We start from the raw sequence: 25,164 nt of genomic DNA, 5'->3' as shown, positions 1-25,164 counted from the left end.
GGCGGAGGATTAGCCTATTGAGCCGTGGCGCCGGCCATGTCTGCCTTTCTTATCCACATACCTACCAGTCCATTCAGTGCTAATACCAAATGACTTTTTTTGTATAATAGCTTTTACTCTGCTGGTCAGAAACTTCTGCAGAACCCACCTTGGCACACAAGAAAATTTTGACTCTTTATCCTGGAATGCATGGATTTCCAAAGTCTCCTTCTACTCATCTTTCCAGCAATTTGTCATCTACTCTTTCCTACCCAAATCCTAGCCACATGGACCAACCCAGTGATTCTCCCCCATGCCCTGTTTCACCCCCCAGGTCCCAAGGGGCTCGCTCTCTTGCGTGCACTCTCTCTCTCTCTTTCTTTCTCTCTCACTTGGCAGGTGCCAATTGCTATCCCATCTCTCTCTTTCTCTCTCACTTGGCAGGTGCCAATTGCTATCCCATCTCCCCCACCTGCTTGCCTGAGCACCCAGTGCATGGTTTTCCTTCATGATCCTGGCTGTGCATATCTCCAGCTTCATTAGTAATAAGAAAGTATTTCTGGGAACCAGTAATTTCTGTTCTGGTGCAGATATACCCTGTCTCCCCTAATAAAATTGGGAGGGCTTAGACTTCTGTTTCCATGTTACTTGGGTAACAGCTAATTAAAGCAGATTTTTTGAAGACCTCTCCTCCCATCAAATCTCTCCCATCCCACTTTTCTATCCTCTTTTTTCTCTCCTTAGTGCTCTGTCCTCAAGTCTAATGAGAGATGAGTGGTGTTTTATCTCAGTTGATGAGAAGGAAACTTCTCTGCATTCCACAGGAGATGTCTACATTCTTTTGCTTGTTTTAGTCTTTCCCTCCCATATTCTGTGTACATTATTAGAGCAGTATCTTCTTTTTACCTGCTACAGAATATTTTCTCCTACGTTGATTTTATAGTGAAGTCTTTTTTATTTTATTTTATTTATTTATTTATTTATTTATTTTGACAGGCAGAGTGGACAGTGAGAGAGAGAGAGACAGAGAGAAAGGTCTTCCTTTGCCGTTGGTTCACCCTCTAATGGCCACCGCGGTAGCGCGCTGCGGCCGGCGCACCGCGCTGTTCCGATGGCAGGAGCCAGGTGCTTATCCTGGTCTCCCATGGGGTGCAGAGCCCAAGGACTTGGGCCATCCTCCACTGCACTCCCTGGCCACAGCAGAGAGCTGGCCTGGAAGAGGGGCAACCGGGACAGGATCGGTGCCCCGACCGGGACTAGAACCCGGTGTGCCGGCGCCGCAAGGTGGAGGATTAGCCTGTTGAGCCACGGCGCCGGCTATAGTGAAGTCTTAAATCTGTGATGTCAGAGTGCGCTAAATGACGATTTTTTTGTCACATGTGGTTCTCTCGGCAAATCTTAAGACCTAATTAGTCAGACTAGAATGCATTTTTCTGTCAACTCCTTTTAAAAACTAAAGTTGTTTGGCCAAGACCTCATCCCTTACTCTTGCTCTGTGGGAAGTGTTTGGTTCGTCAGAGCGGGAAACAGACTTCCCAGTTTTTTCCCCAAGATTCGTCCCCCTTAGAGATGCTTTTTTAAATTATTAATTTTATTTTATTTGTAAGGCAGAGATACAGTGACAGAGACAGAAAGAGAGAGATCTTCCATCCACTGGTTTCACTACCCAATACCTGTAGTAGCTGGACTGGGCAAAGCCGAAGCCAGGAGCCTGGAACTCAATCTTGGTATCCAAAATAGGTGGCAGTTCTTGAACCATCACCTGCTGCCTCCCAGGGTGGACTTTAGCAAAAAGCTGGACTGGAAGTCCTGCAAGGACTTGAACGCAGGCACTCCAATAGGTGGTGCAGGTGCACAAAACCCTCAACCCTAAGAGGTGCTTTGAAGATCCCAGCGCTTCCCCGATACTGGGCCATATGTGTGGATGTTGGCTTGTTCTGTGAACGGTAGAATGGAAGAGACTTCTTGTTTCTGATGCCAGAAAACAGTGGCTCCAAGCAGAGTTTACAACAGCATGTTCTTTCATTCCTAAAGCTGAGTTGATGAGCCTACAGCTCAAATAAGGTGGTAAGTTCAAAATCAGCAAATAGTGTGCCACTTCCATGGTCAGTTTGTCCATTCCTCATTCAGATTGTTAGTGTTGCTTTATCTTCACTATGAATGTAGGAGGAATAAGTCTAATGTTTCCTGCTTTTAGCGTTAAATTGGCAGCACTGCTATTTACCAGGTATTGTGGCCAGGAGTCAAGAGAGCAACCAGGTCTAGGGTCACCCAGAAGCTAAAATCCTCCCTCTGACACTTTCTAGATGTGTTGCATCTGTGTGAAAGGAGATATATGCATCAGTGATTCATATTTCACTCTGACATTGTGATGCACGCTATTTCATTTCCTAAGGATAAAGCAATTAGGAGAAAAGAAAAAAAAATTCTATCCTAGTGGAGCACAGTGTAATGGCTCCCTCCTAGTGCTTTAGAAAATGAAATGAACAATAATATTATAAATGTTTAGCCCAGTCCTTGGTACTCAACATAGTTTTATGCTACTTCAAATTGCTGATGTAGTTTTATGAAGCTGTTCTTTGGAACTTGTATTTGACATGGTTGACATTAGTATAAACCAGAGTTGAGATTTTTCTTCTGATGTTTAGAAGTGAAGGTTGATGATAGTAAAACGGCTTTTCCTTCCCTGGTAACTAGTAAGATTCATATGTTCCTATACAATTTTCTTCTACAGCTTGTTCGTTTTGGTTTAGGCAACCAACTGGTGGTCGCTTTCAAAGAAGATAACACCATTGCTTTTAAGCATTTGTTTTTGAAAGGATACTCTGGCGTCGATGAAGATGACTACAGCTGCAGCATATATACTCAAGAGGACACCTATGAAAGCATCTTTTTTGCTATTGATCAGGCAAGTGCTTTGCTGTAGATGACCTATAGTTTAAGAATACATTAATACTTCACCTTCTTGTTTCAACAAACAACAACCATTATGCATGGGATGGGCATTCGGTGCAGCAGTTAAGATGCCACTTGGGACTGGAGTGCCAGGGTTTAAGTCCCAGCTCCAGTCCCAATTCCAGTTTCCGCGTAGTGCTCACCCTCGGGGGCAGAGATGATGAGTCAAGTAGTTGGGTTCCCTGCCATCCACATGGGAGAAACAGATTGAGTTCCTGGCTCCTGGCTTTGTTCTTGGCCTCCTCAACTGTTGCAGGCATTTGGAGAGTGAACCAGTGGCTGGGAGCTCTGCCTGTCTCTCCTTCTGCCCATCAAAAAAAATTAATGAATTCATTAATTAAAATTTTAAATGTTAAAAAAGAAAAATTTTGAAAATTATACATATATTAAAATAACTGGGGCTGGTGCTGTGGCACAGCCTACCCTGCCTAGTCAGCACACAGGTAATTTGTGTTATCATCTTGTTCAGTTGTTTTCCTTACTCCAAAATAAAATTGTTTCCAAGGGTTCTGTACTTACTTTTGTTCTGAAAAATCCATAGAACTAAATCCACAGAAGTAAATTGTTCATAGGTTGAAGTTCAATTTAGTAGATGACATTGTTTTAGTAAGAAATGATGAGCTGTTCTCTGCACAGGTGCTGTATATAGTAGATATGTGTCAATCTCTCTTTTTTTAAGAAAAGATTCATTTATTTAGTCGAAAGAGTTACAGAAAGAGAGGAGAGACAGAGAGATATCCTCCATCCACTGGTTCACTCTTCAAATGGCTGCAGTGGCTGGGCTGATCCAAAGCCCCCTGCACTCACATGGGAGACACGGAAGAAGCTCCTGGCTCCTGGCTTTCAATCAACCCAGTCTCAGCCATTGTGGCCACTTTGGGAATGAACTAGTGGATGGAATACCTGTCTGTCTGTCTCTCTCTTTTTCTGTAACTCTGCCTTTCAAATAAATTTTAAAAATAATATAAAATAAATATATGTAGGGGAAGAAAAATTTCTCTTCTACCTTTTAAAAAAGTAACTGTAATGTAAATTTTGCATAGCCTGGAAAAATGTTTATGACAATTTTTGGAGCTAGATTTATTTCCACACAATACAGTTTACCTATTTTGAATTTTTCTTTGAGATTTATCTTTTTGATATATTCCATCACACCTACTCTTTTTGGTAAATTGCCCCAAATCAAGTAGACGAGGCTAGATTTATAATCTCAGAAGGTTTGATGAAGATTTGAAGCTCCATCTGAGATTCCACGCTATTTTGATGCCTTAACATTAATAATCCTAGTGAATTCTAAGAATATGAAATCTAACGTAGCTGGAGTTTGGTGAGTATGAGAGACTGGTGGCCTTGCAGAAAATTGGTGAATTTGCAGAAAACACTTAGGGTAGAAAAACAGTTCTTTCTTTTTCATCAATAAGCATTTGCATGCCTAGTAAGTAGCAGGTCTTTGTCTAGGCATTCAGGATATAGCAGTGAACAGAACCTATAAAACCCTGCTCTTCATGAGCTTAATTCTAGAAGGGAGAGCTAGACAAGTGAAAGCAAGTGAGATGTGTATTGTTGAATGTTGGGTCCCTGAAAATAACACCCCCCAAAAATGTGTTGATGAGCGAAGCTGAGTTTTTGCTTCCAGCAGTGAGGCAGGTGCTGCCTTGGGCGGTCTCCGTATTTCCTTGGGAGAAGAGGGAGCCCTTCCATGTGGGGCGATCTTGGTTAGAGCTGGGTAAGCATCAAAATAAATCTTAAAAAAAAATCAGGGGTCAGCATGTGCTACAGCAGGTTAAGCTGCCGCCTACAACAACTGCATTCCAAATGAGCACTCATTCTAGTTCCACCTGTTCCACTTCTAATCCAGTTCCCCACTAATGCACCTTGGGCCCCTGCCACCTACATGGGGGGCCGGGATGGAGTTCCAGGCTCCTGGCTTCCATTGCAGCCATTTGGGAAGTGAACCAGTGGATGGAAGTTCTCTCCAGATCCCTCTCTGTCTCTTTCTCTCTTTCTGGTTTTCCCTCTCTCTATATAACTCTGACTTCCAGATAAATAAAATAAATTAAAAAACAATTCTATAATGATCATGATATAGTAGTCCAGGGTTGTGGTTGACACAGCAAGATGAAAGTTAGTGGGGGATAAGGGGCAGTTCCAAAGCATCTTGGAGTTGTTATCAGGCAAAATCTTCAAATTGGTGTTTATTTAAATGACTTTTTCCAGAACCTCCTGAAATAAACAACACTGTTATTTGTAACTTTTGTGTTCCTGGACAGAAGTTTCCGGAATAGTAAAGTCATTATGAATGAAGATGGGGGTTAGCAAAGCCTTGTCAGTGCAGGTAGCCAAATAGTAAAGTTGCGCACATGCAAGCTGGGGTGTGGATGCTTTAGGTCCTCAGCGATGTGTCCCAGAAAGATCTCTGGAGATGGGCAGTGCCCAAGCAGTCATGCATGTTTGCAATGTTCTTTGTGGTTTTTAAAAATCTATTTCTTAACTTCTGTGTTATTTTGCTTTGAATTAACAGTAGTTATTGTATATGTTATGTATTTATGGGATACAGTGTAAGGTTTTGATCCGCATTTGCAATTGTCATTGCTATGTTTTTAATAGTATCATCGTCTAAAGAACATCTCCCTGGCCACCCTTGATTACGGGGAGAATGAAGAGCATAGGATCGGCCTGAAAGTCTGTAAGCAGCATTACAAGAGGGGGACGGTGTTATCGCCCAACGCCACACTGAGCCTTGATAGCGACGTCGAGATAGGTAACGCGGCGAGTATTTCATCGCATGCCTTTACCGTCTTCTGCGCTAGGAGCACGAGTTCCCACACATGCAGCAGGCCACAGGGAGCTAATCGGCCTGTCAACCTACCTTAGCCTGCCGAGATTCAGGGGCCCCATGGGTGGGTCTTTCTGGTGTAGCTCAGTGTCATTGCTTTAGGGATAAATGCACAGGTGTGCTCTGTTTGTTTAAGCTTTGTCCATCAAGAAAGGGTAATTGGGCATTTTTGTAAAAATGGGCCTGCATATATTAAATGAAGCAACGTGTGTAGAGATGCAGAACATATAATGTTTGCAAAGGCAAATTGTGATTAAGAACTCATTTTCTTTTAGGAGATCCCTCAGCAAAACATGAATAAGGAAGTAAAATTGTTTTGTGCCAGCTCATTAAGGACTCCAAAGCATAGCATATGTCAATGCAAAGTGTTTGACTTAGAATCTCTGGGTTTTGTCATCATTTCAACAAATGCTGTGTCTGTGCACAGCTTCTGTGAACAAGGCACTCACTGTCTTACATACCACAGTTGCAACGATTAAATGGCTATGACTCCTCCAATAGCAACCAGTTTAGCAGCAAGGGTTCTATTCTAGTAAGTTAAAATGGTGGTGTTGCTCACTACCATGGAAGGTCAGATGTAGGTCAGGTTGGGCTATTCTGGGCAGGTGTAGGTTGGGGGGAAGTCCAGAATGGGCTGTAGGGGGTCTTTTGTGGTTTGGGTGTTGAACGCTGCTTGCTCTCGATTGGTTTGGAGCTGGGTGACTGCACAGTCAAGTGAAAGATGGCTACAGATCAGGGCAGGAGGGGCTGGATTGAAGGGATCCTATTTCTACCCTGTCTCAGGAGTGTCACACTGTTCATGTGACCACATTTCTGAAAATCTCATCTCCAGGTGCTCTGCTGGCACAACAAAACAACCCTTGTAAGACACAGGTTTCGGTCCTGTTTTGCCAGGCTGCCTGTTTGCATTCTCTTCAGATGTAAATGTGCCCCCTGGACTCTGAAAGCAAAGTCCATGTAGAGCCAGCAGAGGCGCATCTGGGGCTGGCTCCCAGGCTGCCCTCAGCCACTATCTGGAGGTCCTGTTGCTTGGCTCTGTAACCAGCAACCCTGAAGTGTCGTTTGTGTCTGCTGGCCTGAGATCTATGTGATCATCCACCTAAAGGAGCTAATCATATTTCATGCTTCATCTCTCCCCTACACATTCCCTGGGCTGGTCGACTGTGCTCCTGCCTGTGGGTGATTCCTGTGACTGTGATAGGAGGACTTGACCATGGGGCTGCAAGCCTGAAGCCTATCTATCGGCCTCTGCTTCACATGGGCCATCATCTGCCTCTCGCCCTCTTAAAATTGTGTGACTCAAATTGAATGCACCATACCCGTTTCCCAGTGATTCATGTGCTGTTTTGCTCACTTGATTTTTCTTGGAAAATTGGTTAAAGAAATGAGGCCAAAGTCAACAGCAGTGGCTAGGTAGGACAGGCAGGGCTGGAAAGCAGGATTCATTCCACGGTCGGTAGACAGGGGCTCCTTTGTTCATTTCCTTCCTATCGGGATATGGAATTTTTTGAACTAAATAGAGAGAGGTTAATTATGGATTTGATTTTATTTTGAGAGTTTGGTTAAGCAATTTAATTGTATTATTTGATTCAACATATCTTGTTAAAGAAAATCTAAAGATGCATCCAAAAGGTATAAACAAGATTTTTAAAATCCAGGGTTACTACAGAAAGTTCATGCAAAAATGGAATGAAAAGCTATTTATCTTGACGCAAACATTTTTGAAATCCTTGCATAAGAGGGTCTTCAAAAAGTTCATGGGAAATACATTATTATGAAAGAACTGTGTATCTGTATATTTGATACAGGACTTTAGATTTTCTTGGATGCTTCCAAGGAAGCCTGCAGATGATATGAAAAGGAATTGAGTTTGACTTCCTTTGTGTGGTGAATCACAGAAGCAGTTCTAGATTAATGATTCATGAATTTTGCATTATCTTTACTATTAAGAGCATCATCTTTAGAGTACCAAATGCAGTGATCTGCCTGTATGCCCAGCTTTCCCTTTGAGTTTCTGTGTCCTTGTGCAGTTGCCTGTTAAGACAGAGCCATGTTTTTCATTTAGTTCATCCTGAAGGGCTCCGGCCTCCTCTTTTCCTCTCTAGAGCTGCAAGATCTCTGGGTCAGCCTCATTGGGAGGAATGCTATGAATCCCACTGAAAACATTTTTTTCTACACATTTAGTTGACTATCAATGGAATAGAGGGTTCATTTTCTGCAATGTGTTTTTTTTCATTCTCAATTAATTTTCTACACATACAATATACTAAGTGAAAAGTTCAACAAATTGTATGAATACAAATCTGTTCCTCAACAGTTGAGACAAGGGCTGTTCAAAGTCATGGCATCTCAAAGTGTTAATTTCACTTCTATAGACTACTTTTTAGGTGCTTTATTAGTTATCACAGATCCAGGAGAACATATGGTCTTTGTCCTTTTGGGACTGCCTTATTTCACTGACTATGATTTTTCCAGTTTCATCCATTTTGTTGCAAATGACCAGATTTGATGTAGACAGGGTTGATGTAAGCACCAGTTGCTATAAACTTTCCTCTTAACACTGATTTTGCTGTATCCCATGAGTTTTGATATGTTGTATTATTGTCTTCATTGGTTTCCAGAAATTTTTTTATATCTCTTGATTTCCTCAATGACCCACTGTTCATTCAGGAGCATGTTGTTCAGTCTCCAAGTGTTTATATATGTTCTAGAGCTTCCCTTTTTTAAAGATTTATTTATTTATTTGAGAGGTAGAGTTACAGACAGAGAGAGGGAGAGACAGAGAGAAAGGACTTCTACCCGCTGGTTCACTCCTCAAATAGCCGCAACAGACGGAGCTAAGCCAATCTAAAGCCAGGAGCCAGGAGCTTCTTCTGGGCCTCCTAAGTGGGTGCAGGAGCACAAAGTCTTGGGCCATTTTTCACTGCTTCCCTAGACCATAACAGAGAGCTGGATCGGAAGTGGAGCAGCAGGGACTTGTACCAGTGCCCATATGGGATACCAGTACTGCAGGCAGCAGCTTTACCTGCTATACCACAGTGCTGGCCCCTCTAGAGATTCTTGAATTGTTGATTTCCAGCTTCATTCCATTGTGGTCTGAGAAGATGTATGGTATTATTTTGATTTCTTTCAAATTTTATGAGACTTGCTTTATGGCCTAGCATGTGGTCTGTCCTAAAGAATGTTCCATGCATTGGTGAGAAGAACGTGTATTCTGTACCTGTAGGATGATAATTTCTGTAGATATCTGTTGGGTCCATTTGGTCTATAGTGTTGATTAACTCTGTTGTTTACTTGCTGATTTTCTGTTTGGTTGATCTGTCCATTGCTGAAAGTAGAGTATTGAAGTACCCAATTACTACTGTATTTGGAGTCTATATCTCCCTTTAGATCCATAACATTTCTTTTAAATAGTCAGGTACCCTGTAATTAGGTGCATATACATTTACAACAGTCACATCTTTTTGTTGAATTTGTCCCTTAATCATTACATAATTCTTTGTCTCTTTTAACAGTTTTTGTGTTAAGGTCTATTTTGTCTGATTTTAGGATGGCTACACCAGCTCTTTTTTGGTTTCTTTTAGCATGGAATATCATTTTTTATCCTTTCACTTCCAGTCTGTATGTGTCTTTGCTGATGTGATATGTTTCTGGTAGGCAGCAAACAGATGGGTTTTGTTTTTTAATCCATTCAGCCAGTCTGTGCTTTTTAACTTAAGAGTTGAGGCCATTTACATTCAAGGTGACTATTGATAAGCAATGACTTGGCCCTGCCATTTTTCCATAAATAATCCTATTGTTTACTTTGGATTTCCTTTGTATTTTACTGGGAGATTTTCTGCCTTCACCTTCTTTCATAGTGATGACATCCTTAAGCATCTTGTAAGGCTGGATGAGTGATGACAAATTCAATTTCTGTTTGTTATGGAAGGTCTTTATTTCACCTTCATTCATAAATGAGAGCTTGGCAGGGTACAGCATTCTGGGTTGACAATTTTTTTTGCTTAAGACTTAGAATTGTATCTCACTATTCTCTCCTAGCCTGTAGGGTTTCTGATGAGAAGTCAGTTGTGAGTCTAATTGGAGATCGTCTGAAAGTAATCTGGCTTTTTTTCTTGTGCATATTTTAGAATCTTTTCTTTATGTTTTACTGTGGAGAGTTTGACTACAATGTATCATGGTGAAGATCTTTTCTAGTCATGTCTATTAGGAGTTCTATGTGCTTCCTGTACTTGGATGTCCCTTTCTTTCTCCAAATTTGGAAAGTTTTCTGTAAATTTTTTCACTGAAAAGGCCCTCTAATCCATTCTATCTTTCCATGCCTTCAGGAACTCCAAAGACGTATATGTTGGGTCATTTGATAGTATCCCATAAACATCTGACATTATTTTTAGTTTTCTTATTTCTTCTTCTTTTTTTTTTTTCTTGGTCTGACTGTAAAATTTCCAGACATTTGTCTTCTAACTTGGATACTCATTTTTCTGCCTCTCTGCGTCTGCTCTTAATGCTTTCCACCATATTTTTAATTTAATTTATTCTATTGAATTCTTTATTTCTAATATTTCATTTTGATTTCTCTCAATTTTATGCAAAAAAATTTTCATTCATGTCATGTACATTTTTTTTTAAAGATTCATTTATTTATTTGAAAGGCAGAGTTATAGAGAGGCAGAAGCAGAGGGAGAGAGAGAGAGAGGTTGGTCTTCCATCATCTGGTTGACTCCCCAAATGGTTGCAACGGCTGGAGCTGGGCTGAGCCAGGAGCCAGAAGCTTCTTCAGGGTCTCCCATGTGAGTGCAGGGGCCCAAGGGCTTGGGCCATCTTCTGCTTTCCTAGGCCACAGCAGAGAGCTGGATCAGAAGTGATGTAGCTGGTACTCGAACCAGTGCCCATATAGATGCCAGCACTGCAGGCAGCAGCTTTGCTTGCTATACCACAGTACCAGCCCCAGTACAGATTTCTTTTAGTTCATGAATTTGCATCTTATTATTTCTAAGGAATAATTTGATCAATTTTTTTAATTGAGTTTCTGGCATTTCATCAATCTCTTCATCTTTACATTCTAGTATTGAAGGGTTGTGTTCTTTTGGGGGTGTCATGTTGTCTTCCTTGTTCTTGTTTCTTTTTATTTATTTATTTATTTTTGACAGGCAGAGTGGACAGTGAGAGAGAGAGAGACAGAGAGAAAGGTCTTCCTTTGCTGTTGGTTCACCCTCCAATGGCTGCCGCAGCTGGCGCACTGCCACCGGTTCATCGCACTGATCCGAAGACAGGAGCCAGGTGCTTCTCCCGGTCTCCCGTGAGGTGCAGGCCCAAGCACTTGGGCCATCCTCCACTGCACTCCTGGGCCATAGCAGAGAGCTGGACTGGAAGAGGGGCAACCGGGACAGAATCCAGCACCCTGACCGGGACTAGAACCCAGTGTGCCCGTGCCGCAAGGCAGAGGATTAGCCTATTGAGCCATGGCACTGGCCCTGTTCTTGTTTCTTGAATTGCTGCCTTTATTATTAGGAATTTGTAGTGGAACTTGTTTTTTCCCCCCACATGCTGGGTTTTATCTTTAAATTATGCCTTGGTGTTAGTGGAGAGACCACTCTTTCAGTGAATACCCAGAGATGTGTGGTGGGTGTGGCCAGTGAGCTCTGATCAGTGCTCCAGGGTGAGGGGAGTATCCAGTGTGACACCCAAGTTGGATGTGGTAAATCTCCCCCCCTCCTTTTTTTTTTTTTTAATCAGATAGGAGGTTTGTTCTGCTCTTTTGGTATATTCTCACACTCACCTCCTCTCATCAAAGGAGACCAATGCCTGGGTGCTAGTTCCAGTGGATACAATACTCATCTGCACTGCTACAAGAACCACACCATCCTTGATCTGAACACTGACCCCTCAGCAATGACCCTCACCAGGGAATCAGGGAGCCCTGAACATGTGGAGCTGCCCACAGTGACTGCCCAAAGTCTCAGCCACACCCCGTGCCTCCGACACAGCCACAGTGTTTTCACAGTCCTGTCAGTTCTCCCACGCAGACTCACACTGGTTTCCTCTTGGCTGGTTGCTGGGCATGCAGACATGAGCTAGCACAGCTGTTGTGTATATCCAAAATGGCTCTTGCCCTCCCTCGGCTAGTTACAGGATGCTGGCACCAGGTGGCCAGGGAGAGAGAAACATGCCCTGCCCTTTTTTTCCCTCTAGGTTGGCAGGTACACTGTCTCCCACAGGGCTCCAAGCTGGACTCCTGCCAGGATCTTCCTGCAGACTTATTGCCAGTGGCTTGGGCCACTGCAGTCTGGTCTCACCTCACTCTCCAAAGTTAGTGCTGAGGCTCTCAGCTGCTGGGGTCCTGAGTTTTGTGTGTCCACACCCCCCCACATAAGTCCACAGTGCCCTTCTAATTTGTGTGGAGTTTTCTCTGCCATTTTCTCCCTAATGCTTCCCTGAAAAATTGGGCTCTCTCCACTTTTTTTTAAAAAAACATCTTCCCCTAGACTAGAACAGTAAGCTTCTTCCCTATTCCACCATCTTCGTAATGCAGTTTTTTAAAATTTATTTTTATTTTTTATTTTTTTGACAGGCAGAGTGGACAGTGAGAGAGAGAGACAGAGAGACAGGTCTTCCTTTGCCGTTGGTTCACCCTCCAATGGCCGCTGCGGCCGGCGCACTGCGCTGATCCGAAGGCAGGAGCCAGGTGCTTCTCCTGGTCTCCCATGGGGTGCAGGGCCCAAGGACTTGGGCCATCCTCCACTGCACTCCCGGGCCATAGCAGAGAGCTGGCCTGGAAGAGGGGCAACCGGGACAGAATCCGGCACCCCGACCGGGACTAGAACCCGGTGTGCCGGCACCCCAAGGCAGAGGATTAGCCTATTGAGCCATGGCGCCGGCCCTTTGTAATGCAGTTTTACAGCTTATTACCTTCTCTCCTTGACATGTTCTTAGCACGAGACATTATGAGCATTTTGTCATTTTCCGTGCTGGTTTAAGAACCTGTCTGTCTCCTCTCCCACTAGGGTTGTTATTTCATTGGTTGGCATCTTTTGGTTTATAAGTTAGGTTCCTCTAAGTGACAAGGTTGTTATCAGGGGTGAGGAACATTCAACCTAGAATCATTTGGTCGGGCCCTGCCAAGGCAACTACAGGTAGGACTGGACTTGAAATTCAGTAAATCTCTAGCAGACTAATTTTTTTTTAACTTTTATTTAATAAATATAAATTCCCAAAGTACAGCTTTTGGATTATAGTGGCTTTTTCCCCCCATAACCTCCCTCCCACCCGCAACCCTCCCATCTCCCACTCCCTCTCCCATCCCATTCTTCATCAAGATTCATTTTCAATTATCTTTATATACAGAAGATCAATTTAGTATATACTAAGTAAAGATTTCAACAGTTTGCTCCCACACAGAAACACAAAGTATAAAGTACTGCTTGAATACTAGTTATGCCGTTAATTCACATAGTACAACACATTAAGGACAGAGATCCTACATGGGGAGTAAGTGCACAGTGACTCCTGTTGTTGATTTAACAATTGACACTCTTATTTATGACGTTAGTAATCACCCGAGGCTCTTGTCATGAGTTGCCAAGGCTATGGAAGCCTCTTGAGTTCACAAACTCTGATCTTATTTAGACAAGGCCATAGTCAAAGTGGAAGTTCTCTCCTCCCTTCAGAGAAAGGTACCTCCTTCTTTGATGGCCCATACTTTCCACTGGGATCTCACTCACAGAGATCTTTCATTTAGTTTTTTTTGTTGTTGTTTTTTTTTTTTTTTTGCCATAGTGTCTTGGCTTTCCATGCCTAGAATACTCTCATGGGCTTTTTAGCTGGATCCAAATGCCTTAAGGGCTGATTCTGAGGCCAGAGCGCTGTTTAGGATATCTGCCATTCTATGAGTCTGCTATATATCCCGCTTCCCATGTTGATCGTTCTCTCCTTTTTAATTCTATCAGTTAGTATTAGCAGACACTAGTCTTGTTTATGTGATCCCTTTGACTCTTAATCCTATCAGAGTGATCAATTGTGAACTGAAACTGATCACTTTCACTAGTGAGATGGCATTGGTACATGCCACCTTAATGGGATTGAATTGGAATCCCCTAGCAGACTAATTTTTAAGTCAGTAATTTTGTATGGTCCATGAATGATGTTATAAATATCCGAATGGCTCTTGGCAGAAAAAATGTTCTCCACCTCTGCTAGATTTCTGTTTGTTTTGTTTAAGATTTAATATATTGCTTGGGGCTTTTGTATCATTAAAAAAAAAAAAATCTCACCTTTGCTGCTACCAGGTGCTTGGCAGACTCAGGAGAAATGACTGTAGAGTAAGTTCAGCCAGGCTTCCGAGAGTCCTGAATGTGTACTTAGATAAAGTGTTAACTCTTTAATTACAAACAGGGTAATGCAAATTTTAATCAACCCACCGAACTTTCATAAGGTTTACAAATAGTGTAAAATTAATAAAAATCTGTCAGATTCCTCTGGATCTGAGATGCCATCATATTTTCTTAAGATTCATCTGCTTTAGAGATGTTTAAAAGTGAAACACACACACACACACACACACACCCTTCTTAGAGTAAATGAAATACAGATCAAGTACCCCTTACCCAAAATACTAGTGGCCAAAAGTGTTTCAGATTTGAGGGTTTTCCAAATTTCGAAATATTTGCATAGACAGCATTTGAAAATCTTAAATTTAAAATGTTCCTAAATGCTACATCAAACCAGGATGCTCACAAAACTTCAGATTTTGTAGCAAGTCTTACTTTGAACTTCTGGATGAGAATGCTCACCTGTACAGGAGAAAAAGACCTGAGGCAGTGTTGGGTTCCTATATCTTGACCATGTTACTCTTTTTGAGCACAGTCATTTACTCAGATCAGATTAATTAAAAAATTCATTCACATTCCCTTAGAATATGAATGTTGAGGTAGAAGGACCTTTGATGTCATCAGCTTTCTCTTCCTCGTACAGTTGAGAAAACCCGTGCTCAGTCAAGCTCAGAAACTGAGCCAAGTCGTGTAATGATTTGGGACAGTAGATCTTTGCTGCTCAAAGACCAGCAACATGACCACCACCTGAAAGCTTGTGAGAAATGCAGTCTCTCAGGCCCCATCTGGGCTACTGGATCCAAATATGCATCTTTTAAAAAAATTATTTAAAAGGCAGAAAGAGAGAGATGGGGGGAGGAGGGAAGGAGGGAGGGATGGAGGGAGGGAGAGACACAGAGAGAGAGAATCTTCTATCCTTTGATTTACACCCAAGTGCTCATGATGGTTGAGACTGGGCTAGGCCAAAGCCAGGAGGTGAGAACTCAAACTGGACTCAGAAGCAGAGCTGGGACTTGACCCCCGGTAACCTGATACAGGGTGAAGGCATCCCAAGCGGTGTCAGCTGCTGTGCCAAATGCCCACCCCCCAAACAGAACATTTTTCTTAAAGATTTTATTTATTTATTTAAGAGGTAGTGTTACAGAGAGAGGAGAGACAGAGAGAAAGGTATTACATCCACTGGTTCACTCCCCAGATGACCACAATGGCAGGAGCTTGAGCCAACCCAAAGCCAGAAGCCAGAAGCTTCTTCAGCTCTCCCACTCTCATGCAAGGGCCAAGCACTTGGCCATCTTCGACTGCTTTCCCAGGCCATAGCAGAGAGCTGGATCTAAAGAGGAGCAGCCGGTACTTGAACCAGTGCCCATATGGGATGCCGGTGCCACAGGCAGAAACTTAGTCTGCTATATGCCACAGCACCGGCCCCCAAACAGAAGATTTTAAAACTCCACCCATCCCTCCCTGAACCACCCGGCTCCTTTCTAGGCATCCCCATCTTAGAAAAGGACACTAGCATTTTCGTATTATACTATAAATATTCCCAGTTGCTCAAGCTCCATACCTGACCTTGTTGAAGTTCTCCCTTTCCACTGCCATCATTGTAGTCTAAGCCACAACTTGCCTAAACTGACCTTCCTGCTTCTGATGGCACCTCGACCACCCCCTGCCCAGAGCACAGCAACCAGAGTGGTATTTTAAAAAATATAAATTGGGTCAGGGCCAGCACTGTGGCATAGCAGGTAAAACTGCCACCTGCAGTGCCGGCATCCTACATGGGCGCCAGTTCAAGTCCCAGCTGCTCTACTTCCGATCCAGCTCTCTGCTATGGCCTGGGAAAGCAGTGGAGGATGGCTCAAGTCCTTGGGGCCTTGTACCCACTGGGAGACCCGGAAGAAGCTCCTGGCTCCTGGCTTCAGATTAGCATAGCTCTGGCTGTTGTAGCCAACTGGGGAGTGAACCAGAAGAAGGAAGACCTCTCTATCTCTCTGCCTCTCCTTCTATCCCTTTTTAAAAAAATTGGGTCATACCACTTCCTGTTTTAAAATTAGTAGTGACTTCTTGTAGAACAAAATTCCCTTTAGAACAAAATCCACATATCCCTAGAGGAGCTGGCAGCCTGCCTGCCCTCCAGCTCCCTTTCTAGCTGGGGAAGAAGCCAGGCTCTTCATTGCCTGGAGGCCTCAGACCTTGCTTTTTTTTTTTTTTTCCCATACCCAGAGACTCCCCTGGATCTGTGCAAAGCTGGTCTTTTTAGGTTTCAACTAAATACCTCCACCACCTTGAGGGTCATGCCCTGACCACCTTCCCTAAGCTAGGGCTTTCCCGCCTACTCTATCTCGCTCACCCTTGCCTATCTTGTACTTCCCACACCGTAAGATTATGTAGTATATATTGTCTACTTATTATCTCTGCCACTGGAATGGGAGCCCCATGGAGGCAGTGACCATGTCTGTCTGAGCCTAGCACGGTGCCTGGCTTTCAACCCATGCTTACTTTATAAATAAGTGAATGAGAGTTGAGGAGGGCACCCGAGCCTTTGATGTTCTCCTAAAATTTGTGCTCGGAGGTCAGTTTCCTCTGTGTGCTGGTGGAGCTCAGGCTCTGGAGTGAAGCATGGGCAGATTTTTACTTGGATGACCACCAGCTAGATGTGTGACCTTCAGGAACTTTCTTGGTTTGTGCATCTGTAAAATGGCAGCACTGGTGCCTATCTCACAAGGTGGCTTTGAGTATTAAACAAGATGATGCGTTAGGTAAGAGAACTGGAGATACAATGGCCCTGCCCAGTGTGTGGGTATGATGGCTGCGGAGTCATCTGTGCCATTCTGGGTCCTGTGTTTGGCCCAGGAGGCCTAGTTTTCATTAAATGTAAGTGTGTCCCATGTATCAGGATGTCTTTTGAGTACTAGCAATGGATATTTAACAAGGTGCTTTATAGTCATGCCCTTTCTCTCAAACACCTTAACTACAATTGAAGGATAGGTAAGCAAATAAAGAGTTGCAATTATGGGATAACATTCCAAAGGATTTAGCCATTGAGTCTGCCCAGATTTCCAAGCATCTTCTGGGTTCTGGGCATTACATTATAGGCCCCAGCTTTTCCATTTCCAAGACAGCCCAGAATGGGCAGCATAGCCTGGAGGAGCGGGTCAGGCTGGCTTCACACCAGTTCTGCCACTAGGTTTCTCTGACCTTGAAAGTGTTCATCCCAGAGGCCGGCACTGTGGTGCAGCGGGTTAACACCCTGGCCTGAAGCGCTGGCATCCTATATGGGCGCCGGTTCGAGACAGGGCTGCTCCACTTCTGATCCAGCTCTCTGCTATGACCTGGGAAAGCAGTGGAGGATGGCCCAAGTCCTTGGGCCCTTAAACCCACTGGGTGACCCGGAAGAAGCTCCTGGCTCCTGGCTTCGGATTGGTGCAACTCTGGCTGTTGTGGCCAATTGGGGAGTGAACCATCAGATGGAAGACCTCTCTCTCTCTCTCTCTCTGCCTCTCCTCTCTCTGTGTAACTCTGACTTTCAAATAAATAAATAAATCTTTGAAAAAAAAAAAGAAAAGAAAATGCTCATCTCGGCCTGTAAAGCAAGGATGTTGGACTACACAGTAGCAGTAGCAACCCTTAACTGCAATGCTTGGGACCGGAAATAGTTCAGATCTTGCATATTTTGGGAGTTTTGAATATTTGCATATAGATAATGAGGTATTTTTGGGAAGGGACCCATGTCTAAATGCAATATTTGTCTATGTTTCAACTATACCTTGAGCACATAGGCTGAAGGTAATTGTATATAGTATTTTTTGTGTAGCTGCATCTTAACCAAGATCTATCACATACAGTTAGGTGTGGAATTTTCCGCTTGTGGTGTCAGGTTGGCATTCAAAAAGTTTCACGTTTTATAGCATTTCAGGTTTTGGATTTTTCAATTAGGGATGCTCAGTCTCTAATGGGACTAATTTTTATGTAAGACTCTTGGAATCATTCTTCTATAGTTTATAATTCATGCTTTGTTTTTGTTTGAACATAACCTGAGTTCTGTTTCACTTTTTTAAAAATTTGAAAGTGTCAAAATTAACAAAAAATTTACAAAGCAGCACAAAAATTTCCTATCTACCCTTCTTCCAGATTTCCCAAATACTAATGTTTTATCACACTTCCTTGATTATCCTTCCTGTGTGTAAATACTTCTCCTGAAGGTATGGATGTGCTTTATCTCTAAATGTTTCTGTGTACATTTCCCCAAAACAAGGACCTGTTCCTCCATGACCCCAGTACTGCGTTCAAAATGATGGGTGACACCAATACGATTTCATCAAATGTCCTATTGTTCTTCATAGCACAAGAAAACCCATATCCCAGTTCCAGAGCTTTTCCAGGATCATGTCTTGCACTGAGTTGCTCTGTCATTTTAGTCTTTTTGAATCTGGAGCAAGATAAAGTTGCTTGCCTTCTTTTTTTTAATGACTTTGACCTTTTTTTTTTTTTTTTTTAAGAAGAGTATCTTGGATCTTTTTAAAGTAAAATTTTGTTTATTTCTTTCATTTTATTTGAAACTCAAGAAACAGAGAGATCTCCCATCTGTTGGTTCTCTCGCCAAATGCCCCCAACAGCTGAGGCTGGGACAGGCCAAAACAAGGAGTCTAGAATTCCATCAGGTGGCCTACGTGGCTTAACAGGGACACAAATACTTGAGCCATCACCTGCTGCCTCCCAGGATGCACATTAGTAGGATTCTGGATCTGACCCAAAGCCAAGTTTCAAACTAGGCAATCTGATATGGGCTGCAGGTGTCCTGCTTAGAAGTGTCTTAACTGCTACTCCAAATGCCTGCTCTGACCTTGGCATTCTTAAAGGGTAGAATGTCCTCTCTTAGGGTTTCTCTGTTTCTTCATGACCAGATTGAAGTTAGGCATCTTTGGCAGGAAGGCCACACAGGTGACGTGTCCTGCTCAGTACATGGCTTCAGGAGGCACCTGACGATAACCATCATTACTGGTGACGTCAACTTGGCTCACTTTGTGTGGTATCTGCCAGGCTCTCCACTGAAAGGCTACCGTTCTTCCTGTTCCAGTTTGCAAATATTTTCTGGGGAGGCATTTTGAGACTTTGTAAGCATCCCACTCCCCATCACACCGGCCCCCACTAGAACTAGCATCTGACTCCTGCCTGCAACAATCCACGTTCCTTCTTTGACTGCCCCAGATTGTGTCCAGTTAGACCTCCAGCTCCTTTCCCAGAACCCGCAGGACTGGAAGCAGTCATCATTCTTCACCCTGGAGTTTGATCGGTGAGCCCATTTTGAAGTCTCAGTTCTCTGGGGACGGAGATGGGGGCAGGGGAACAGTGCGGTTAGGCTATGACAACTTACACCTTTCACGTCTCTTACACAGGCTCCTGCAAGTGGACATCTCCTTTCGTCTCAAGGGCATTGACCTACAGACCATTCGTTCCCGAGAGCTGCCGGACTGCTACGTTTTTCAGAACACGGCAAGTGTCTTTGTCGTCCTCAGCGACGTTCAGTTGCAGCGTCCTGTTCCTTTTGTAGATGTGGAGCGTGAACCACGCCGGCACACATGCTAGCTGCGGCCGGGTTTCAGTTTCTGTGAGGCTGTGGTTGACCCGGAGATGTTACTTCTGCACAGGACATACGCCCCTTCTAGCCTTTTCCAGCTAGATTCCAGGGTTGAAAAGAGTAGTTTGCAAAATGGTTTTCACCTCCAGCTCTCCTAGTCCATGAAAGAAAAACACGTTGATGACATGTGTTTGACATATCTGTAGGGTTCTGTCCAGCTTCAAAGGAAGGGCATCTCAGATGTTTTCAAACCTCAAGGCAGAAGCTGCCTCCCAGATCTGAAGGCTGGGCAGCCGAGGAGCGGCTTCCCCTTTCATTTTGAGAGAGCTCAGGGCAGTGCTCGCTCTTGTGGGGACGGGAGAGCAGGCTGACTTCTCACGGTCATGGAATCCCCTTCTCTCCCCCCTCCCTCCCCTTTTCTTTTATTTCTTTCCTGTTTGTTAAGGGGCTGCCAGAGGTGGGGAACCATTTTTTTTTCTACTGGGGCCATTTGGATATGTGCAACATCATTCATGGGACATACAAAATGATCAACTTAAAAATTAGAGTTACTGGGGCCGGCACCGTGGCTCACTTGATTAATCCTCTGCCTGTGGCGCCGGCATCCCATAAGAACACCGGGTTCTAGTCCCGGCTGCTCTTCTTCCACTCCAGCTCTTTGCTGTGGCCTGGGAGGGCAGTGGAGGATGGCTCAAGTGCTTGGGCCCCTGCACTCACATGGGAGACCAGGAGGAAGCACCTGGCTCCTGGCTTCGGATTGGCATAGCTCTGGTCGTGGCGGCTATTTGGGGAGTGAACCAATGGAAGGAAAACCTTTCTCTCTGTCTCTCTCTCCCTCACTGTCTATAACTCTACCTGTCAAATAAATAAAATTTATATAAAAAATTAGTTACTGAATGTAGAGTCCAGCCTATAGTTGCCTTAGTATGGCCAGACCAAATGATTGCGCTGGCCACATATGGCCTGCAGGCCCCCCTTCCCCAGCCCTGGGTGAAACTCAGTGGCTTAGCTGCAAGTTGCATCCACAGATGACTGCTTCATCCCACACAACTGAGAAACACTTCCTGAATCCCACTGTGTACCAGGCATTGTTCTACCTCTTCGAGGTACAGTGGCTCCTTGGAAACTTACAACCAAGTGGAGGAAACAGACAGAAGAATGAGTAAACAAAGAAGTTAAAGGGGGTGGGAGGGCTTGGACCTAGTGGCCAAGCCCCTGGCTAGGATGCATGCATTCCACACAAGGGTGACAGGGTTTGAAATGTGACTCTGGCAGATGCTGGGAGGCAAAAGTGATGCTCAAGTAACTGGGTTCCTGCCACCCAGGTGGGAGATCTGGATTGAGTTCCTGGCTCCTGGCTTTGGCCTTGGCCTGGCCCCAGCCACTGTTGGCTTTTGAGGGGAGTGAACCAGCAGGTGTACATGATATGGAAGAATGCCTCCTTGCTGAGGGGGGCATGGCTAAGCTCCTGGGGTGAGTGCCCTGGAGGAGCTTGGGAGCACCTGAGGGTTAAGGAGCTGGGGGGAGTGGGGGCCACATAGATAAGGTCATGAATGACACGTGTTCTGGTCAGCAGAGAAGATGAAACCAATTTGACTTTCCTATTTTGTTTCCTTCTTTGGATTTCTATCTGCTCAGGGTTCTAAATGCTTGTGAGAAGTATATTAGGGGTTCTCCCCAGAGGAAATGGAGATGGTGAGTGCCAGTGTTCACGGAGGCGGCTCTAGGTTCTGGTGCAGAAATGCGGCCAGTCGGGCTGACTTCTCCACCCTGTGGTTCCGTCGTGGTGATGCACCTGGATTACACAGAATTTAGCTTGTGCTCGGAAATGCTGACGCCTTAGGTTTGATCACGATTCATTCAGTGCACCAAGCTCTTGTGAGTCTTTTGGATTACCCAAATGTGTTCATGCTAAAAGATAACTTGGCATAATTTACATATAAACTTGGAGTGATTTGAATGATTGGCTGAAATTCCACAGCATGGGAGATTGAGGGCCTTTGCATATCTGTTCAGCCTGAAATCTTGGAGCAACTTTTGTCTGTTCTGAAAGCATTGTGTGTAGTTCTTGAAGCAAAATGAATCAGAATTTTCAGCCTAGTAGAAAATTAGCATTTCATGCATAAGGGACTAACTTGAAGCAAATGCTTTTTACATGCAGTTCACTTGTCAAAGACTGAATTCTGCTTTGCTGCTCTGTGCACTGGGTGGCTGTTTTACTCTAGGATTTCCTTGAAGCAGAGAACTGAAATCGTAGAGCTAGGTAGATCTCCATATGTTTACCTTTGGACCGTACTTGTACTTTTTTGTTAGCCATAGAGAGCTGTGCAGAAATCACATGATGAAGACGTTGTTGTCCAACTCGTTCTCTTCAGATCAGCACTGTTTGGTTGCCAGGGGTGACTGCTAAGCAGAGACTTCCCAGCAGGTCCCATTCCCCACTGGACTGTAACCTCTCTCTCTGTTTGTGTCTACAGATCACCTTTGACAACAAAGCTCACAGTGGCAAAATCAAAGTCTATTTTGACAATGCCGCCACCATCAAAGAATGCAGAGACTTGAACATATCTGGATCCAGTACGTACGCTCTCTGCCGATCTGTTTTGGGTTATGGCATGTTCAAGGGTGCTTAAATGCTCAGAGCAGGAGTTCCAGAGGACAACAATCGAGTATTAGATTCTGTCAAGTGTGTCCCTAGCCTTTGTATTTTTTGCTTAAGTCGGCAAATGCTCATTTCACACCTCGCCAGGGAGTAGCTTGTCCAAAGGGTAGGAGCTCAGGCTCTGCGGACAGACGGCCTACGCTTGGAGCTGGCTCTGCTTACGGTGCCTGTGCCCTTGGGCAGAGTTGCCCCTCCGTGTCTCAGCATCTCCCTCTGCCATGTGAAGGTACTAACCTCGTTCACCCCCAGGATGCGGAGTAGTGAATGTGTTCAAGGTAGAGCAGAGCGCCCACGGCGAGAGCTGGCCCTTGTTAACTCCTAGGCACTGTGGAATGGGGAGAAAAGGCTGGAGGGAGGGAAAGTGATGTGTTGGTGGAGCCTCTGACACGGGGGGGAATGGGAATGAGTGGTGGATCTGCAAAAGGTGGGAAGAGAAAGAGAGCAAACTTAAACGTGACTCGGACAGAGAAGAAAGTCAAACCACAACTAACCCTAACCCTAAGCCTAACCCTGCGAAGGTGTACTTTGGTCTGAGCCTTGGACAATGGGGAAAGAGCCCTCGGGCCTTGGATGCAGCCTCTGCAAACCCTGGGTCATTTATTGAGTCCTTACTGGGAAACACCTCTGAATCCACACGTTCACAATGAACTGCACAGACCCTGTTCTGCCAGCTCGGTGAGGAGTCAAGATGACATTTGTATTTGTATGTGTTTTTTTTTTTTAAAGATTTATTTATTTGAAAGTCAGAGTTACACACACACACACACAGAGAGAGAGAGAGAGAGAGAGAGAGAGGTCTTCCATCCGCTAGTTCACTCCCCAATTGGCTGCAATGGCTGGAGCTGTGACATTTCAAAGCCAGGAGCTTCTTCCAGGTCTCTCACGTGAGAGCAGGGGCCCAAGGGCTTGGGCCATCTTCTAGTGCTTTCCCAGGCCACAGCAGAGAGCTGGATGGGAAGTGGAGCAGCCAGAACTTGAACCGGCATCCATATGGGATGCGGGAACTGCAAGCGGTGGCTTTACCCACTATGCCACAGCACCAGCCCCGTGTTTTGTTTTGTTTTGTTTAACATGCAGGTTGAGTTTAAGTGACTTTCCCTGTAAGCAGATTTTCAGAATGGAATAAAATGTGAAATGACCGAGGCAGGTATTTTAGATTTGTTGTGAACTAGAGGTGACCTGGGACCCGTGGCTTTGCAGATGCGGTGTGTCCAGATGGTTCTGAAGGGTTGGATCCACGATCCTGTCAGCGGCCCGGCCTCTCTGTCAGAAAGTGAATCCCAGCCCCAGCACTGAGCACTGGTGCAGCTGTTTTCTGTGGGAAACCTGACCTTTGTCCCTGTTTCTGTGGGAAACCTTTGACCTTTGTCGCATATCAGATGTGATTTGGAATGATCTTTGTGAAGATCAAAATGGGAGAATGAGCGAGGCTTTCAGATCTGTTGCCAAAGAAGTACTTAACTGCCTACCCACAGGGATCCTAAAACCTTGGGGTTTCTCTACGCCTGTTCTGAAAGAGAGGAGCTCTGGCTCCCTCCCGTGGCCAGCGTGGAGAAAAACAAGCTTCGCAAACACCCTGAATGGAAACTGTGAACTTCCCATCTGCTTCTCCCAGGAAACCAGATCCCATCACTAGCAGAATGCGAGTTTGAAATAAGCGATGTGGTGTAAAAGGTTTCAAAAGTTAGAGTTTGGAAACAAGCCTAGGAAATGTTTTGTCTTGTTTTCCCCTACATGAAGCTGTCTGGTGGGTTGAGGCTGTCCTGGTTTTGAGGGCAGTGGCTCAGGGCAGGGCCATGTCTGGTGGGGCCCTTGTGCCATTTCCAAGAGGTTCTGAAGTTCCTTGCTTCCACACAATCATCCAAAGTTCATCCCACCAGCCCTCACTTAACTTGATTTTATGGACTTAGCGCTCTGGGGATGAGGGCCTCGTGAAGACTTAATGAGCAGGATTCCCCGTTGCTGGGTGACATAAACGGTATTGCAGGGGGGAGGGCAGTACGTTTGGAGAACTCTGCCTGAGGGTCCCACAGACAGGCCAGGGACTCGGTGCAGGGACCTTCCCTAAGCAGGTGCATGTTCCTGGACATTTTCCTGTGTTTTACAAACATAAGATTGGAAAATGTTTGTGTGGGGTGTGGCAACGTGGTTCAATAGAGTAAGAAAGTGATTACAATGTCATAAAATACTTTTCTTAACACTCCAAACTAGTCTTCTCAGTAATGCAAAAAAGGGGCTGGGGCTGGGGTGCAGTAGGTTAAGCCTCCATTGCCTGCCATGCCAGCATCCTGTATGGGCACTGGTTTGGGTCCTGGTTGGTTCAAGTCCTGGCTTCTCTACTTCTAGTCCAGTTCCCTGCTAATGTGCCTGGGAAAGCAGCAGAAGACGGCCCAGGTCCTTGGGATCCTGTACCCACGTGGGAGACCTGGATGGAGTTTCAGGCACGTGGCTTCAGCCTGGCCCAGCACTGCAGCAGCCATTTGTGGAGTGAACCAATGGATGGAAGATCTCTCTCTCTCTCTCTCTCTCTCTCTCTCTCTCTCTCTCTTTCTCCCCTCTCCAACCCCCCTTTCTTGCCACTCTGCCTAATAAAGCTTTTAAACATAATACAAACAGAATGCTACACTTGTGGGAGGGGTGTTCCTCTTTCAGGTGTGTGTGTGTTCCCTTCTGTAAGGTGCAGCACAAGCAATCCAAGAGACTTCTGTTCGTCATGTCGGAAAGTAGCAGACGCATTTCACCAGCCTCTTGGTTCCATCTTCCCAAGAACTACCCTATGTCGTCCTCTTCTTGTTGTTTTTGAAGATTTATTTATTTACTTGAAAGGCAGAAT

At 44.6% G+C, this 25,164-nt stretch overlaps 1 protein-coding gene across 1 annotated transcript in view; it reads left to right on the top strand.

Moving 5' to 3' along the window:
• MCOLN2 (mucolipin TRP cation channel 2) overlaps positions 1 to 25,164 on the top strand; it is a 74,990-nt gene that overhangs the window by 25,665 nt on the left and 24,161 nt on the right. The window contains exons 3-7 of the mRNA XM_062193420.1: positions 2,714 to 2,887; positions 5,542 to 5,695; positions 19,300 to 19,384; positions 19,488 to 19,584; positions 22,147 to 22,246. Of these exons, the coding sequence (XP_062049404.1) occupies positions 2,714 to 2,887; positions 5,542 to 5,695; positions 19,300 to 19,384; positions 19,488 to 19,584; positions 22,147 to 22,246 (610 nt within the window). The remainder of the gene's footprint in view (positions 1 to 2,713; positions 2,888 to 5,541; positions 5,696 to 19,299; positions 19,385 to 19,487; positions 19,585 to 22,146; positions 22,247 to 25,164) is intronic.

Source organism: Lepus europaeus, chromosome 5 (genome assembly GCF_033115175.1).
Source record: "Lepus europaeus isolate LE1 chromosome 5, mLepTim1.pri, whole genome shotgun sequence".
Classification (NCBI taxonomy): Eukaryota; Metazoa; Chordata; class Mammalia; order Lagomorpha; family Leporidae; genus Lepus; species Lepus europaeus.
The sequence above is the reverse complement of the archived record's forward strand: the minus strand, read 5'-3'. Positions and strand labels throughout refer to the sequence as shown.